This window comes from Triturus cristatus, chromosome 9 (genome assembly GCF_964204655.1).
Source record: "Triturus cristatus chromosome 9, aTriCri1.1, whole genome shotgun sequence".
Taxonomy (NCBI): Eukaryota; Metazoa; Chordata; class Amphibia; order Caudata; family Salamandridae; genus Triturus; species Triturus cristatus.
Window position 1 is genome coordinate 531,154,891 of NC_140592.1, and position 19,005 is coordinate 531,173,895.

The window sequence follows — 19,005 nt, forward strand, 5'->3', positions numbered from 1 at the left end:
ACACTACTTAAGGGATGTTGTGCCTGGGATGAAGAGCTGGGTTTGGTGTCATGCAGTTGGTCCTGCATTGCTGCACTATTATGGCGGACGTTTAGATGGTAGAGTAGGTTGTACGCTTAGCCATTGGGAGGAGTGGCGCTGGCTTATGGGGTGGGACCACAGGAGGTGGCAGGCTGGGACCGGCAGGGCAGGTACTCTTGCCATGAGCAGCTGCCTCACATTCAATATGATTAACCTGACGGGGCTGATTTGAGGCTCTGTGCCCAGGGCCGAGGAGAATCCTTTTGCAATAGAAGATTAATCAGGGAAGTAAGGCCCTCGATCATAGATCTCATAGTCCCTATTTCAAGTCTGAGGGTGTTAATAAGTTGGTGCGTTTCCTGAAATTCAGGGCTAGGCCTTAAGCATATCCCTATACAAGGAGTAAGATGTGTTTGGGGCCTATCTTCCCTGTCCTCGCCGGGCAGGTCCGACAGGGGTGAAAACCTATTTACACAAGAGATGTCAGGTCCCGACTGTAGGTGGTTAATGCCAGGGGGGTTCATGGAAGATTGGCAGGCCCTCCCTGTGTCTAATTTTGCCTCAGTGTTGGGTGTGGGGGCCCCTTTTCTAAGCGATTTGTGGAATATTGCTGGGATGGTAGGGTAGCTGCTAGGTATTGGGTTGGTAGGGTGGGAGGACCAGTGAGGGGATTTGTCAGGGCTAGAATGCGTAGTTGGATCGACCTCTAGGATATTTTCACATTCACCAATAAGGGTATCTAATCTATCTAAGACACGGTTACTGCCTGCTTGTTTCTGTGACTTCCTGGCCTTTTTTCCTTTGTCAGCCCGACCATTACTACCACCACCACCACCACCACCACTCCCACTTCCCTCCATAGATTTTCTCTTCCCCATTCTTCAGTGCTTCTAGCTGATAGCTGATAAGAGAAAACAAGCTAGGCATACCCACAAAATGTTTATCTACATATGCCTTATTAATACAGAACACTTAAATTTCAAAAGGGTGCATAGGCTCTTCCCTGTCTTTCTGCTTTCTCTAAGACTGCAAAACCCAGTGTCTCCGCTCTACCAACGCAGCTGCCCCAGAAGGCCGGCACTATGTTTTTTTCATTTGCAGTGCAATAGGTCTTGCAATTACGAAACTCTCAAATGCGAGACCTATTTCATTGCAAATGGTTGTTTGCAAAAACGCCCTATGCTGCGCTTTCAGTTTAATGGCGGCTCCTTTGAAGAAAGGGGCCGGCCGCCATTCACGCGAAAGGACGGCATGGAACAAAAGTAAAAAAATAGGGGAAAGGAACAAAAGTAAAAAAATAGGGGAAAAGAAATGCGCCCGCCTTTGGTGCCGCAAATAAACCAAAGGTGTGGCCACCACTGTGGCGTGTCGTGCTTTGAAAATAAATAAATAAAACTTTGAGAGAGCGTGTCCTGCCTGCAAAAGCAGGCGGGTGAAAAGCATTTAACAAAATGGTGCTCGGAGACTGTATTTAAAGACTACCATAATAAGGGGTGTCGTCATGGGAAGTTACAAAGGAAGACCAGGTGGTACTAAGGAGGAACTAACAAGCCTGTTAATGAATCGGATGGCAGCATTTACCGAGGACAATGACACAAGCCAATGAAAAATATGGGCGAAGAGTGGGCAGAGCTTCAAGTCCATCCCTGAATACAGCATGCCTCAAAGAACAGCGCATGTGATGCCCAGGCTCGACCTAGAAAAGGAGGGACTATGGACCATATTAACCAATGAAAAGCAGCCATTTACAAAGGACTGTAAAAGAAGCCAATTAGAAAGATGGGTGTTGCTTAATGCCCATATCCTGAATACAGCATGTCTGGAAGAGACCGGATAAGCGCTGCCTAGGTGAGACCTAAAAAAAATCTTATAAAGGGCTTAGAACCCACCCATTACTTTTACTTACAATTGGTTGGCTCCCACGTCACTCTTGTTTCTTTGCTTCCTATCGGTCACCGCCTCCTCAACGCTTCAGTCTTCGCTTCAGCCTTCATTCATGCCATGAAGCATGTACCAAGTACAGCTTTCTGTGGGCAGTGTCCTTCCACTGGCCGTAGGTCCTGTAGGTACTTTTTTCTCACTTTTTGGCATGCACTCTTAGAGTCCATGCCTTTGCAATCCCTCTCCTTCAACCCCACTCTTTCCCCTCCTCCGTCCTCCCACCCTTCCCCTGTAAATTCTCCCTCCACCCATCCAATAGGTTTAACCCGCTGTCGATCCTTTTTGAAACGCCACCCCTTCTCTTAAACCCACCGCCTCCCGCTGCACATGCTTTGTTTCCCACCCTCTTGTTGAATCCCCTTGTTTTAAGACATATTGCACAGCAGGGCTAGCTTCTGTGCAACATGGCTTGAATAAAAAAAAAAAAAACAAAGCGCTATGATGGAGTAAACGCTGGTGTGTGTGTGTGTGTGTGTGTGTGTGTGTGTGTGTGTGTGTGTGTCAGACACACACAGCACCACAGGCTGGGGTCTCATCGGTAATTTATTTATTTTAACAATCCCATCAAAGCGGATTATAGGGGAAGGCAATTTATTGTGTTAGATACTATAAATCCTCTTAGACCCCACCCCCCCCCCCTTTTATTGCTGTCAGTGGAGGAGGCTGGGTCAGGAAGGGGTCAAGGAGCGTTAAAAAGCAAGTTTCAATAACTCTCCTCATGTGCCACTATTAGTTTACATTAAACAGATACCAGACGCAATGGTGTTTTATGTAACATTTGACCTTCTGCTTCTGTAGTGGGGGGAGCTTGCCACACCAGCTTATTGTTTAAGGTTTACAGAGCCTGTGTTTCACTTTCTGCCCAGGACTTTTGTATTTCCCAGGACTTGTGCAATGTGAACTGAAGGGAGAAAATGCAACATGGGTTCAATTGAAAATTAATAGTGTGCTGTGCCTCCCTCCATCTACGTCCCCCCACAGCCAGGAGGACAAGGGAGACATCTATCTCTTTGAAATCCACCCCCTCCTCCGCCGGATTAATTCAATTAGAGGGGGGGGGAGGTAGGGTTGGAGGGTGTCAGTCTTGTTCAAATGATAGCTGAAATCCATTTTTATTTATATACCAAGAAATAAAATTACACTGCTGCACCCTATGCGACCTCTGACCCTCTTTAGTAAATGGAAAGAGGACAAGAGAGCGCACCGAAAAAGACTCTTTGAGGCACTAACCCCGCCTTCTGTCTGAAATAGTTTGGCAGTTTCAAGATCTCTCTTTCAAGCCACTGTCTTTCTTCGGCTAATTCCAAACTGTTTCTCTATGTCAGCCTGTGGGGTTAATGCTGCTTGTTACCACGCTCAAGTCCTGGGCTTTCATTTCACAATCTGTTGCATTCTGGGAGATATTGTCTTGGTTTAAATCAATTGAACCAATCGAACTGAAGTAATTGATGGTAGACATTTGTAAACGGAGTCTTCCAAAATGGATCGTGTCGAGTTTGGTGAGGTGGAGTCACCTGGTAGCCCCCAAAAACATAACAACATAACCACCCTCTCATCTCCAACCCAATGCCCAATATTGGTTTCTTGCAGGGGTAGTCGGAATCCGTTTGAATTTAGATCTGTGTTTTCTTTCCTACTTCTGTGACATTCTAATAAATTGACTACGTCATCAGTGAAAGGCTCAGCGGAGGAAGATCACATCTTTTCTTCTATCTGCTCCATATCTTGTTAAGCATGCCCCTCTTCAATGAGTAGTAACCTCCCATGTAGTGCCGGGCACAGACAGAAATGTCGCAAGGTGAGTAATAAACTGTTTTCTTCTGCTTAAGTTTTGTTGAGGTTTTTTTTTTACACAAGGTGCTCAATGCCTTAAGCTGTTCGAAATGCTTGCAAAATGGTAGCTCTTTTATGAACTAACCTCTACCCCCATGACACTCCCCGACCCTTAACCGTTCTGTTGAAACTCTTAAATCATCCATTTTCTCAGCCATTAAAGATTAAAATGCGGATTTTCCCTACCAGAATTCAAATCCCGGACCAGCAGATTATGTGAAGCTGTTAAATCATGAACATTTTTAGAGCAAATGCTACTATTAGTTTGCCACCAAAGTGCTTTCTGAGAACCTGTGTGTCCGAAATTTACTTCATTCGGTTGTGTAAGCTTGTTTGGTTGTGTATGGTTAGTATGTAAGTGTTGTCGAAATTGGTAATGATCGGTGTTGTTAATGCAATGTCAAATTAGTTTTGTCCTGCTGAAGATCATTCTAGCGTCGACAGCCAGATAAGTAAATGTGATACAATGTTGTGCACATGAGTGTGGTATGTTTAAGTGTAGTGTAATTGAAAGCAGTGTGTACTGAGCGGTGATGATGGCACACAAGAAGTGTGTCTAGAGCATGGTGGTAAGGTTCTTCTATTGTGTGCTGATTGGGTGGTTGTCTGGTGTGTTTGGTTTTGTTTATGTTTTTTAAAGGTGTTGAAGAGTAGCTTGGGCTGCTGTGCAACATGGTTTAAATTAAATAAAAACAGAGAGCTATGGCGCGGCCAGTACTTTGTTTATATTTACTTTAAGCCATGTTACAAAGAACACCACGCTGCTGTGCAACATCATTAAAAATAATCTGACAATGCCAATAGGTCCTTCACAGGCAAAACCTGTTGACTTTGCCAATGCCTGTTATTCTTTACTATACATCCTGTTTGAGAAATTTTCATTTAAAGGGGTGCTTGGGGTGCTTATAATGGGGTTAAAAACTTGGGTGTATCCGGACATTTGGTACTGCAGTAGTGCAGCAGTTTCAAAAATAAGTGCCCTCTGCTTGGCTGAGGGAGCTTATCTCCCATCCTCTGGTTTTCGGTACCAGAGAACTGGTACTCGTCCTGCGGTACAGAGAGATCTGATTGGCCGTCTGCAACTTGGAGTAAAATGTTGCCGCCGCATTATAGGACTCTGGTACTGGGTTTCCATGTCTGAAGTAAGGGAGGAAAAAAAGGTAATGGGAGCAGGGTGGTACCCTCCATGGAACAAACATTTAAAAAAAAATGTACTGTGGGCCCCAATGCCGTGGTCCCGGGAGGTACCCTAAATTGTAATAAAAAAACCTGATGAATGGAATGCTTGTATTAATCTCAGCAACAGGTAATTACTCTGGCCGCATCACAATCCATCGTTATTTTGCACACCATGTCCCTCAGTTTGGACCCATCTATATGCAAATCAGTCTTGACCCTGCTCCATTCGGAACAGTCCAGCCTTTACTGCCAAGTCAGGTCCTCCCTGAACTGGAACACAAGCATCCCAGGGCTGGTTTCGCCCTAGTTTTGGTCTCATCAGCCATGTACAGCTTGGTTCCAGTGACACAGTGTGCATGGGTCCCACATCTGGGCTTACCCATCCCACTTTGGGCGACACGCTAAAGTATACAAAAAATGTATTTGAAAAAAATCCATCACTTTTCTTTCTGAGGGAAGATGTGATTTAATGAACCATTTGGGGTTACAAACGGACTTCTGTGGGTGAATAGGACTGGCTTAGGCAGAGGGCAGAATGAATGTAACAGTTGTGTGTAGGAGGCGTGATGTGGCCAAGACTGGGGCTGGGATGCGTTAGTAGAGTCTGCTGAGGTGAAGTGCAGAAGCACCCATGTATCAGGTACACCAGCTACGTGCAAAGATCTTGTATTTTGGTTATATAGTATCTCCCTGAGCAATTTCTCTCAAGGTTTATTTATGTTCGTGGTGTTGTCTGTTTCTGTGTTTGCTTTTTATGTATCTGTTCATTTAAAAGCATAATACATAAATAAATGCAATGCTTGTTGTAGGAAATTAGGATCTGCTTTTATGGTTACCCCCACTTTTTGCCTGTTATACTGTTTCTGACTAGTCAGAGTGGGATCCTGCTAATCAGGACCCCCGTCTCTGTGCTTTCGCCTCTAAATTGGTATTGTCAGTACTTGGGTACATCCCAGATTGGACACTGGTGTACCACTTATCAGTCCCTAGTTTATGGTACTGAGGTATCAGGGCATAGGTACACCAAGGGTACCCCATGGCTGAAGCATGTATTATGCCACCCATGAGGGACCACTCAGACTGATACCACAGGCCTGCCATTGCAGCCTGTGTATGAGGGTGCTAGCACCACCTACGAAAGATGTAGGTTTACCAATATCTAGGGTCACTGCACTTAAAACCTATGTCACCCCTAAAGCAGTTCTTTCAATCCTGAAGGCAGGGTGCTTGGTCCTAAGCGTGACGGTGCATCACTTGAGCAGGACACCCCACTCGGAGTCCATTCTCCTGGGCTGTGAGTGCATCAGCCATTAAGATACATAGAGTGGCCATGCGTCATTACGCGATGACCATCTCTAAACTGGTATCAAACATGTTGCAATCAGTGGACGGTGTGGGAGGTATGATTCCATGCACTGTAAAGCTCCACCAGGAGGCTTTCAGTGCTCCCGGTACCAGTCTTCTAGACCCGAACAGCACAACATGGCTGCTGCCGACCAGAGAGTCGGTTTTGCCCTCCTGCTGCTGCAGCAGGAGAAAGCAGAACAATAGGTATCCTGTCACAGGGAGGTGTGACCACCTCCTAGACAGAGTTTAGTGTATTGGGGCCGGGTGGGAGCAGTTGCTGGCGCTACTCAGTCTGCTTCAAGGGCACAGTTGGTGCCCTCCTTGCATAGTCCAGTTCAAACCAGCTCAGGGAGCCGTTGGCTCCCGTTCTGGCTCGAAACTGGACAAAGGACATGGGAGTATCCTCCCCACTATCTTACCCCTCCCCTGGGAGGGAACCCTGAATCGTCCCAATCCTTTACTTATGGTTCTTAAGGGCTTACCTGAGGGTGAGTCCCTAGATTCGTCGTGGGACAAGATTAATTTCAAGACACCATTTCTTCTTTGACCATATGGGTACTCTGGACTTCGCTGGTCTTCGCTCTGGGCATCACGGATGCAACTTGGAAGACTCCTGCTGCTCCTGATCTCGTTGCCCTGCTCGTCTGCTGCAACGGTTCCTGTGCTCCATACAGGAACCTTCTAAGGCCTGTGGGCATCCAAGACACCTGAAGGAGTCACTTCCCTGCGTCTGCAGGCACCGCAACTAAGCTGACCGGTCTGCTGATCCTGGGCTCCCACGTAATCCAGAATGCTCTACAACACAGGGTGGTTCTCCAGATCCCTCGAGGCCTGCCCTGCCCTCTCACCAAGTTTGAAGCCAGTGTCCCTTGTCGGGGCTGCAGGAACCGAACCCCTGCGCAACACGCCGACTTGCAGTTGCAAAGGCTTGTTGGCTTCCTTCCATCAAGATCTTCGGGATCCAAGTATCCCCTACCTAAAGCATCTCCAGTGACCAAGATCTTCGTCCTCAACGCATCACTTGCACTGTGGGCCTACATCTTTGAGATGCTCGAGGTCCTCTTGAGACTCCAGTGCCTCCTGCCTGTGGGTCCTCTTGAGGGTCATCTTTGAGTTCTGTAGGCTCCCCTGATTATTCGGGACCTTCCCTGACTCCCCTGCTTGTGGTGAGTCACCTGGACCTTTCTGGTCCCGACACTGCACTGTCTTTGCTTGCCACATTATTTGCAGTTGCCAAGGCATGTTGGTGCTCTTGACAGACACCGACTCCTCAATTCTCGGCATCCGATGTGAGACAGCTCATGCATGGCTCCTGGTCTTCGACAGCGTCGCCTGGTCCTCAAGTTTGCAGCTCCAATGTCACCATCATCTCCCCTACGACACTCAACATCGGTAGGCATTTGTCTTCCGTGCATCCTAGTCACTCCTGAGTGGCATAGACTCTGTCCCCTCTGCTTGCAGGTACTTCTCAACTTGAATCCACCTTTGAATAGTATTGTGTGCATTGTGTATATCTCCAGCTAGGAGATATCTGTATCTGTGAGTGAGTGGCTTATAATAAATACCTATTTTTATAAATACACTGTGTGGTTCTTTTTCACTTCATCTATACCTATAAGATTATGTTTTGGTAAAACAAGCTGCTTTACACTCCTTCTGGACTAAGCCTGAAGGCTGCTCTCCACAGCTACCACTTAGAGAGCTTTCTAAGGTTGTCTAAGACCACTAAAATCACCATAAGGGTTGTCTTGATTGGTGCAAGGTGCCCAATTACATAAGTGTACCCCATATACCAAGCCAGCTTCTCACACTTGTTATGGCCTGATTTGTGTGCGGTCATTTATTGTAGAGATGTTCACCATTGATGTAAAATATTTTTATTTAACTGTTAGCCGGACAGTGGATGGATGTGTTTTCTACCTTCTATATGTGTGGGTCCCAAAAATTGCTTTCTTTTATTGCTGATCTCCGTGGAACTCATTGCATTCCTTTGCCTAATTTAGATGCTTTTCATAATCTGCATTTGATGTGCCAAAAGCAGCTGTATTTTTTGGCGACATCAAGATCGTGTATGTGTGCTATGTCGAGCATTTTTCTTTAGGTTCAATGAAGCAGCATTTTCAGGGGCAATTTAAGTCAGATTTTGTGAGTCAACTCGAGCTCATTTTGTGGACCAAATTAGGCTTTCCTTGTGGACCTCCTCACACTGATGTGTAGGTGAAATCTCAGAAATGGAAGCTTTGAATAGAACTGTAGCATTTTGTGTCCAAATGAGGTTCGATTAAAGTCCTCATGAGTCTGTGCTCTAGTAAGAAAGTTCTGAAAGTTACTGCATTGTGTTGACATAATGTGGTGGCGTGTGGATCTATAAATTCTGTGAGAGGGTTTGGTTGTATATTGTTCCAGTATCTTTGATTAAACGCCGATGCTTAGCATGAGTATTGCATCTGATCCAGCGGAAGCGGCATAAATTGTATAATCACTCACATTAACTGTGCTGTATCACAAATAGTATTTTTCCACCTTGGGTCCCATGAAATCTCAATAACCACTTACAAACATCAGGTCCTCCGATAGATCTTTGGTAGAGCTAATAGGGACTCGATAATAAGAGATGGATGCTATTTTCCTCATGAGGATCTATAATGAAGGAAAAGCCTGTCCAGCAATTGTAATTACAGGATACATTATCTCTAATAAGTCATTAATAAAGGCAAACTCTTGAATATTTATCAAGTTACTTTATCTAAACTATATCAAAGTATGAATGGTCAAAACACAAGTACATGGGAAATCATAATTTCTGTGTTATTTCAATATTACAGGTAAGTTCACAACATAGAAATACAGTTCATTTACAAATACATCTTCTAATCAATAACCGCAGGAGAGGGGAGAGAGAGAGAAAAACAAAGAATAAATTATTGCAATTCAGTATGCAATACAGAATTTCATACAAACCCATATTAGAGAATACTAATGCACAGTGTGCAATAGTCAGAAATAGCTAACCCTTCGGCCGAAAAGGTATAGCTTAAGCAACATCACCAGCCGATGAAGTGCAAGATAAGCAGGATAGTCTCGCTCAGGATTTGCATGGATAATAGCCAGCCGGAGTAGCATAGAGAGTACAGCAGCATATGCTATCTTCTCATAGAAACAGCTACTCCCAAGTTCTCTTTTCTCACTGTAGTAATTATACCCAAATGCTAAAAAGTTCAATCCCCCTAAAGTTGCAAATTCCCAGTTTCACGTGATTCCATTGGTCAGGCTGTTAAAGTTAAAAGCAGGACAGAAACTTTAATAATTCCATGTCCTCACGCTCACTTCCACATCAGCTTGCAACATTAGTTGACATAAGTTTCAATAGAAAAGAAATACTCCAACCATAGAGAGGAAATCCTAGTGATACGCTAAGCACGTTTAAACAAATAAATCAACTTTTTTTTAAATAGTCAAGGACAATACATTCTTCGGTGGCCTACGTTAGAGAAAACATATATCATCATTTTCCTAAGGAGTAAAACGCATGCATTAATATTTTGGAAAAAGAAAGAAACACATAATGAAAATAGGAATTAAAGATTCATTATCCTAATTAAATCCATAAGTATTAATCCAACTTTTCAATTAATCAAACAATAGAATAGGAATTGGTATTCTTCTTGTTACGAAATTAGGATAAAAATTCACGAAACATTTTCTGTAAGCGCTTTCTATTTATTACTATTTCATATTTTCTACATGCATGATTCTAAAGGCATATTTACTCTAGTCTCTCTCTCATAACATGTAAAATAATTCATAGAATTTTGAATGGCTTTCAGCATGTTAAACTTTGCAGCTGCATCAGCTTTTATTTTTACTTAAAATGTTGTGCTTTTCTTGCACATTTTCACGTTGTACCTTCAAATATTCCCATATACATAAATGTTAAAAAGTCACATCATTATTCATTGTTTTGTTACTAACACAGTTATGAGCAGATTTGATCAAGCAAGATTATTTCGCAAAAATCATGCTTCATCACATCTTGCATTTATTTCTGTTTCTTCCTTTGCAGTCAGTGAACGAGCAGTTGGAGTTGCTGGGTGCTCCCTTGGAGATTATAGATGGTTTTATCAGTGCAATCTCAGTAACCATACCATGGTCCGCACTAGTCACCGACAATTGCACTGTGGAAGTCACTGGACTACAAGTGACGTGCCGGCCAAAATACCGTCATGGTGAGTGGTTTCCTTATTTGGACTTTTGTTGTGAGCAGTCTTTGACATGTGGGTTGACCCGAAAGGTGTGGGAAGTATTGTTGTCTTATTTCCTTTCTGTAACTTAGCTTTTCTGGCCCATTACAAAGCTATTTTACAGGACCACTAATTTGGTTTCCTGCCCCTCTGATCAAACCTATCCTAAAGCCCCTTGCGAAAGACAGCAGACCTGAACTCTTTCTCACGTTCCATTAATATTAAGATACTTTTTCATCATAATCTGCCCTCTTTTTTTAAAGATTTTTTACAGTATCTCAGTTCTTAAGTGTCCCCTTGCAGGCCCAGGCCCCTCCCTTACTCATTTTCACCAATTGTTCCCTTGTAGATTTTGTTTTTAGGTCTCGCCTGGCGTTGGAGCGCGCATGCGCTTCGCTCCTGCGAGAGCTATAGTCAACAAGCATTCTTCAAGAAGGGGACTCGTAGCCCCGCCCCTCATTTTCATTGGGTAGCGTCAGCGTTTATGTTAAATGCTGGCTTCCCATTGAAAAGGAGGGTTTTCGGTTGCCGCCCTTTCGCCTTTTTGGATGGCCCCCAAGGACTCGGTCGCCTGCATTACGGCTGTCGTGATGAAGTTTCTTATCAGAAGCTTCGTCACGCTGCCTTGCACGCGCCAGTCCAGCTCTCTCATTGGGCGCTCTGACAACGCTCGTCTTGCTTTAATTATGTGCGGGTAGCACAGTCATGGCAGAGGCAGGATCTCAGATAATTAAAAGGTCTGGGGTAGCTGAGGCGATGAGCACGCCACTGCCGCTCGCACTACTAAGCATGCCACTGCCGCTCGCACTACTGAGCACGCCACCGCCGCTCGCACTACTGAGCATGCCACTGCCACTCGCACTACTGAGCATGCCACTGCCACTCACACTACTGAGCACGCCACCGCCACTCGCACTACTGAGCACTCCACCGCCACTCGCACTACTGCAGGCTTGCCTCGGTCTTCTGAGGGCCACCTGGCCCCACAAGCATTGGCGGCTGCGGACTCGCCGTTATGAGCCTGCTGCCGCCATGTAGCAGAGATAGCTGCTCGCCCCTTTTGACCCGCTATACGCTCTGTGCAGTGTGCTATGGTATAATCGTGATCCTGCGGACTAAGGGTCATCACCGCCACCGGCGGGCGGACTGCTGCCTGCAGCTGTGAGTGTGTGTACCAGCCCAGGTGCCTGTCGCCGCTGCACCGTCTCCGCCTGCCTCTAATCAAATTAAGTGCAAGATTAAACATCACTTATAACCTCTGAACAAGGAAAACTATTGGTTCTCTTAATACAATGGATGTCCCTGTGCTCATTGTTTGGCCAGATTTAGGGTGTGCGACCCTCTAACACTCTGACAAGTAGTGTTGCTGCCTGACACCCTTCCTCCACTGCCTGACTGAAAGCTGTTCACGTAGCCTGCAGCCTTGTCTCATGGGGGGGAGGGGCGGGCGTCCTACCTGCTCATTCTCCAGCAGACCGGCACGTTCGCCCTTCTAAACACAGGTCATTGAAAGGTGAATGCAGCAGGTATTTCACTCCATAAGGCTTGTAATCACAGAGCCGGGCCTCCCACATTCCTGACCCCAGACGGTCTTACAGGCCATGCATGTGCTTTCCTGGTAATTAGTCATCTCTTCCGTGACTTTGCTACACAGCTGTGCATGCTGTATCTGTGTGCATTTTAACAGTGATTTAAGGCGACTGCTTAATAATGGAGCATTAGCAATCAGACTGAGAATGGGATTTTTTTTTTTGGGCCACGTACTGTAACAGACTTGGGTTATCGTTGGTGTCAGTCAACTAGTTTCCAGCGTTTTTTGCAGTAGGGGACCAATTTTTTTTTTTTTCATTTTGATTATGATCTTTTTGTTTCCCTTCTCACTTTATCTCTTCCCTTTCACTCTTTCTTTCTAAGCCCCATGTTTTCTTCTGCCGTTCTATTTTATGTCTCTTCCGCGTCTCTTTATTTCCCTCTTTCTTTTTCCTCTTTATCTCTCTTGCCCCTTTATTCTGTTTCTTTGCCTCTTTATTCTCTCCTCCCTTTACCTTTCTTTCCCTTCCACACATCGCATTCTTATGGAATACCAAGGCCTCCTCTCCCTCAGGCACATTCCTCTCCTGTTAATGGCGAAACAGAGGTCTGCTGTAGTGTTATATGTGCATCAAGTGCTTTCAGGCAAGTATTCGGAATCCCCGCCTCTGGAGGCTGTTGTAATTGTTATGTTGTTAGGACAAGTGCTTTGCATACCTTCTCCGTCAAATCGATGCCTGTTGTCAACAGTGGCCCACTTTGTGGAGAAAAGGCCCACTTTCTCTCTTCACAAAACGTTAAGCTTCCTATTCTCCACGTGTCTCTTAGTTTAAAAAAAAATAATAATTATACGCGAAGTTGCCCCAAGGGTATTAGAATGCTTTACAAGAGAACCTCACTGGGCTACAAATTGGGCCTTTTTGATAGGCGCGGGGAGATTAAGTGATGAATTTAGTCACAGGGCATGAGCCAAGGGTGGGATTCAATCCGGATTGCCCAGTTCCAAGGTTGGCAGCTCTAGCTCTAGGCCTCTTCTCCTCTCCCACTTGTATATTATATTCTCTGCTGTGTATGTGGCTGCAACATCACTTTGACAGTTCACTATACAAACTGCCCGATGCACAAAGGCTGCTGCCTGAATTAGTGTGACTTACTCATAGGGTGCCACTGATTTATTCGGAAACGTCAGAAATGAGCCAAGATTGAGCATGGCCTGCTTAATCAATTCAGGACTACTGCAAGAGTAAGTCATAGCAAACTCTTTGTGACTCGAGAGTAAAGTAATTAGTTTACTTTGTTTTCTTTGATTTGGGTCATGTGTTCACCATGGCACATAGAAACTGGCAGAACTCAACTTAAAACATTAAAGTGCTGGAAAAGATTTACCCCTTCTTTGGAGCTAATAAGATTGTCGGATGAAAGCACCGAGCATGCATCATGTGGCTGCCCCATGTCTGTTGTGCATGCAACAATCCGAAAAATAGTGTGTAGCCCATTGTGAAAAGGTGAAAGGGGTAAGAAGGCGGAATGGTGGGTGCAGAGAATGTAGCCCATTGCACCATGATAGAAGGAGTAAAGTATCTTGATGACTAGTCGTCCTTGCAGTGTCTGCAGCTAGACCTGTTGCCATTTACAATGCCAATAGCTCAAACTCTCGTGAATGCAAGACCTATTGCATTGCAAATGCTTGTTTTCTCACTTATCAGTAGAACATTACCTATTCTCTCCATGAGGCACTTTTTTGTATGTGGGGCATTTTGCGTCTCTTTCCCTCTAGGAGTCGAATTTCCTGGCACTGTGTTCATATTATATCCTGCTCTTCATTTTATTATTCTTCCTGAACAGGTATGCTTTCTTGTGCCGGAGACCAATATCACACGTCTTCTGGCAGGTGCTGTACATGATTTTGGTCGGTTACTTACCATGAGCACTAAAGGTAGTTGCGTAATTTGTGTCCTCCCAAAGTGGTACTCCTTTTATTCTGGGTGGCTACCACCCTCAGCACCAACCCAGGACAGTACTAATGGTTTGTGGCAGCTAATTACTGGTGTAGGGGTACAGGCGTTTTAACTGAACCCCAATGGAGAGACTGCATACTGGCTTTTATAAATCTCCGTAGTAGGCCAGTACCAGAGGGTGGAGTTCCTGGCTGTCTCCTTCTATTGTGGAAGCAGAATGAGGAAAACATTCTGGAAAAAGGTAGAAACTCTGCTGCTGAAGGACCCTGTAGGTGGACTGCTTTGCATGTAGAGGATCTGCCGTGTTTGGCCAGACACTGGATTCAAGCAGGGTTACTCATTTGTATTTAACCTTGTGGTCTGTAGTGGTTACTGTATCACGGGATAAGAAGGTGCCCTGTCTCTCAGTCTTAATTAGTCTTTCACAAACAAGGAAAATTCCAGCAAAATGTCTTAACAGGATGCACGTCGTTGCATATTATAATTCTGAAAACGAATTAGTCCAGTCAGAAAAAAGTTCAAAGCATCCTCCACCCGAGGAACTGATGGTCTTGTATTTTGACTCAGAGAAGGATAATCATTTTCCGTTTAAGAGCTTGGAAATAGCAAGTACCTAGTGATAGCCTTGGGGTTCTAACTGAAGCTGCCTTTATTTGAAAACTCTTCTGCACTGCAGCAATGTAGACAAGGTATTTGATCTGCCTTTAAGCAGCAAGACCTTGCAATTTGTCGTACAACATATGAGGTAGTAACAAAAGTTCAAAAATATGTGGCAGCTGCTATGGTGCAGAGTGTGATTTCTTGCATTGTAGTAAGATAATCTTGCCAACCTCGTATATCTAAAGCTAGGTTAACAGCAATATCTTAATCAAAATGATCCAACTAAAGATTGTTGGTTTTCTTTTTCTTTTTTTCCCTCCCCTCTAAATCTTGGCTCGTCTTTCTTCTGTTTTTACCTCCCAAAACACTTTGAAATATTTCCTTAACTCAATTACAGAAATTCACAGGTTTCCTCTGTCCATCAATACTTACACCATGAGTTAGAGAGTTTAATCAATCAAAATAACATTATTTGCATTTGATAAATGTATAAATGTTTGCATAAAGAAAACAAAAAAAACACAGTATAATGATAAACAAGCAGTCTAAAATCCATAATTGCGATATTAGAAAAAGTACCATAAGACACAGACATGATTGACACAATATGTTATAAGCAAGGTAAACACCAAAGAACAATTCATTTTGCACAAATTAAAAATGATAAAACTGTTTTTTTTAAAGAAGGCAATTAAAAGCAACACCATTCCAAAACAAGCTTCCCCCTAAGCCCAGAGCGAACCTGGGGTATTGTAAACACATCCTCACAGTACATCAATAAATGATAAAAGCAAACTATTAAAACAAATCCAATAGGGCAAACCCCCTCTCTGATGCAGCTTTCCTGATATGCAGGACTAAGTATAGAAAATGCGCGAACATATAACAAACGAAGGGGGTTTAAAAATGCGTTGACGACTAAGAGAGCAGAGGCATGAGAAGATGTACTTAATTTTCTTAACGGTGGATAAATGAAATTTTTCCTTTCCGTCTTATAGAAACAGCAGAAGAATTAAATGTGTGACCTAGTTTGCATAGATTGATTGTCACAAGGGCATAGCGATAATCGATTAAGCGGATATGTTTTTGCTGGATATCCTACCATTAAGGGAAAAAAGTGCAGTCTCATTCTAGTTAATAAGTAACGGTGCAAATTGTTTGAGACAAAAGAAAGGGAAGAGTCATTGCCTGTAGCAGCTCTAAGCAGGTTCTGGTAAAATAGAACAGTAAATGTAAATGTCAAGGTACTTATAGAGCGCACTGTTACCAGACGGCCACCTTGCGGTGTCGCCTTTGCGGTTTCCTGGCGCTGATACTCGTACTGCTGTGGAACCCCTCCTGGCTTTCCCTGTGAAGTGTCCACTCCTGGGCACCCCCAGGGTGAAGCCAGGCATCCTTAGCGCTGTTGGGGCCGGTGTGGAGGCTAAGCAAGCTATTGCCCAGAGTTTCAGCTTGGGGCCCGTGATTAGAATGGGCACCGAGGCGAGAATAGACAGGTCCGAGGAAATTGAGCCCGAGCCCCGCCGAGGCGGGAATTGAACCCTGGTCCCTGGCCAGAACTCTGATCAGGGTCTGCCGCTCTAACCATTGAGCAGTGGGTTTGCTTTGATTGCGTTGCTAGCGATCTAAATCACACTTATTTATAAAAGCCTCTCCTAACTTGGTCTTAGAAAAGGACAAACAGTTAGAGGGGTATGTATACAGAAAAGCTAAACCCAGGTCTGTAAATGACTGTTTAACATAAGCTAACCATGGGATTTTATTTGCCCGGTCAAGTTTGATAGTATCACTTGATTTACCATAACCGAGCCCCTCTTTCAAATTCTCAGCCAAAGAAAGAGTGGGGCTAATTTAATTGTATCAGTAATAAATGTCAAACAAAGTTCTTTATGGGCAATCAGATTTGAGCAGGCCTGAAGGATTGATACCAGCTTTTTAGCAAACTTGTTCTCCACTGTTTGCAGGGTCCTCACTTGAACCGTCCCCCATATTTCGGCCCCATAGGTGGCTATGGCGACAGATTTTGCCAAGTAAACTTCTACGATTTCCCTACAATATTTTTTACTCAAAATAGAAGCAGACTTCCAGATCGCAGCTACACTTTGTTTCAGCATGTTGGTTCTATTTTTTACCATGGCGGTCCAGTTAAATTTGGAATCAAAGAGGAGACCTAAGTACGTAAAAGACTCTACACATACTAGGGGGCCCCTGTTTAAATTGAATGAAAATGACTTTTCCCTTCCCGAGTCTGCCGTCATAACAAAAGGTTTGGATTTATCAACTGACATACCCAATTCCGCCATATATTTTGACTAAATACCAATCAAACACTGAAGGGCCAGAGGAGTTCTGGACTTCAAGTCTGCATCATCTGCGTAGAGAAGAGCAGGGAGCAATAAGCCACCTGCAGATGGAACATCCCTACACTGTGCTGTCAAAACTTCATTTAGTTTATTGGTATACAGGGAGAAAAGTAAGGGGGCGAGCACACAACCCTGTTTAACCCTCTTTTCAATTTTAAATAGTTTTGTACATTCCCCCTCTTTACCAAACCTTATTACAGCCCCTGCATCTCTCTATACATTTCTCTGAGAAAAAGGATTTTGGAGTTCTCCATGCCCATCGACTCCAGGAGAGCCCACAATTTAGAGTGGCTCTGTGAGAAGTTGGCCTGGTATATGCTGTCCACTAATTAAAGTGGGCACCTTGCACCAGTCCAAACGACCATTATGATGTATGAGGTCAAAGATAACCTTTAGAAAGCTATCCTAGTGGTAGCTGTGGAGAGCAGCCTTCATGCATAATCTTGAAGGAATGTAAAGTAGCTTGTTTTACCAGAATATCACCTCCTATATTGACCAAATGAAAGGAGAACCACACAGTTATATTAAAATATGTATTTATTAATATAACACTCTCTAGTATCCTCTACACGAGGATAGAACACAAAAAACACAATTCAAGATCAATAGAACAAGTTGTAAGTAGCACAATACACAGTGGGTTCCGTGGGAGACCAAACCATATACTAAAATAGTTGTATAACAACCATGACTCTGGTCAAGACAAGGTCTAGAGCACGTAGAATCGCTGGGACCCCAAGGAACCACCCAAGGTGAGTAGATAGGGACCCCCAGGGAGGACGGGTGCAATGTGCTAACGCGACCGCAGGCTCCGTACAATTCTATGGGGAAGTCGTGGTACAGTTTTAAAGTTTAAGGACCCTTCTAGGAGGACCTCGAGCAAACCCTATGGAACTTAAGAGGTTGGAGAGCCACCCCACCCGTGGATACCGTAGTACCCGAGTTCCCTATCCCAGAGGAGCCAGTGCATGGGTCTGGAGTGGTGTCGGAAACCTCAGTTGTTCTCAATGGAGGGCTGTGAAGAAGTACTGCTGCCGTGAAGGTGAAAAGGATCCGGTGGAATCCAAGCCTGGATTCTGGAAGGAAGGAAGCTGAAAGCATAGGGAACAGAGTCTGGATCACTTCAAAGTGACCAGAGGCTCGGTAGACCAATGCCCACCGTTGTCGGGGTCTTCAGGTGCGACGAAGGGATACAGCCACAAGGACCAGGAGAAGTCGATGACCCCCAGGAGCCGGAGGGGAGCTGTCCTTCGAAGGATGTCGAGTGCTGAGGGGTCGGTGTCCAGCTGGAGCACCAACAAGCCTTGGCAAAAGCAATCCACGTAGGAAGGTCAAGCAGGTTACGGTGTGGACCAGCAAGGTCCAGGGGACTCGCCAAGCAATGCAGAGTCAGGGTACGTCTGGAGCAACCAGGAAAGCCCAACAGAAATCAAGATGACCCTCAGGAGTACCCACAGGCAGAATGACAAGGCGTCGCGAGGCGACCTCGAGCCAGATTGCAAAGTACCAGCCCACGGAGCACTTGGTGCGAGGAGGCCGGAGTTCTTTGTTGCAAATACTGCTCAGGGTCAGGACTACACGGAGTCCAATGCACAAGGTCGGGATTCACCAACAAGCATATGCAACTGCAAATGGACGATGTGCACAGGGGTTCAGGTTATGCAGTCCCCACGAGGGATACTGGCCTCAAACTTGCTGAGAGGGCAGATCGACCTTTGAAAACCCACCTCCTGTGTTGCTGAAATCTTCGGAGTCTGCAGGAGTTCAGGAGCAGTAGACTGGTCAATTGCGCTAAGGTGCCTGCAAATGCAGGGGAGTGACTCCTTCAATCCAAGGGAGATTCTTCAGTTGTCCTTAGTGCACAGCAGGTCCTGCACGGCGCCTGTATGGAGCAAGGGCACAGACAAAGCTTTGGACGGAGAGGGAGACTAAGTTGGGCCCAGTCGAAGTTCAGAGTGTCCAGACGGTCGAAGGTCTGTGGTTTCTTGTAGT

General features: G+C 44.9%; 1 protein-coding gene across 1 annotated transcript in view; it reads left to right on the forward strand.

The window, feature by feature from the left end:
• Nucleotides 1-19,005, forward strand: part of ATG2A (autophagy related 2A) — a 2,561,659-nt gene that overhangs the window by 57,872 nt on the left and 2,484,782 nt on the right. The window contains exon 2 of the mRNA XM_085625535.1: nt 10,385-10,547. Coding sequence (XP_085481661.1) covers nt 10,385-10,547 — 163 coding nt within the window. The remainder of the gene's footprint in view (nt 1-10,384; nt 10,548-19,005) is intronic.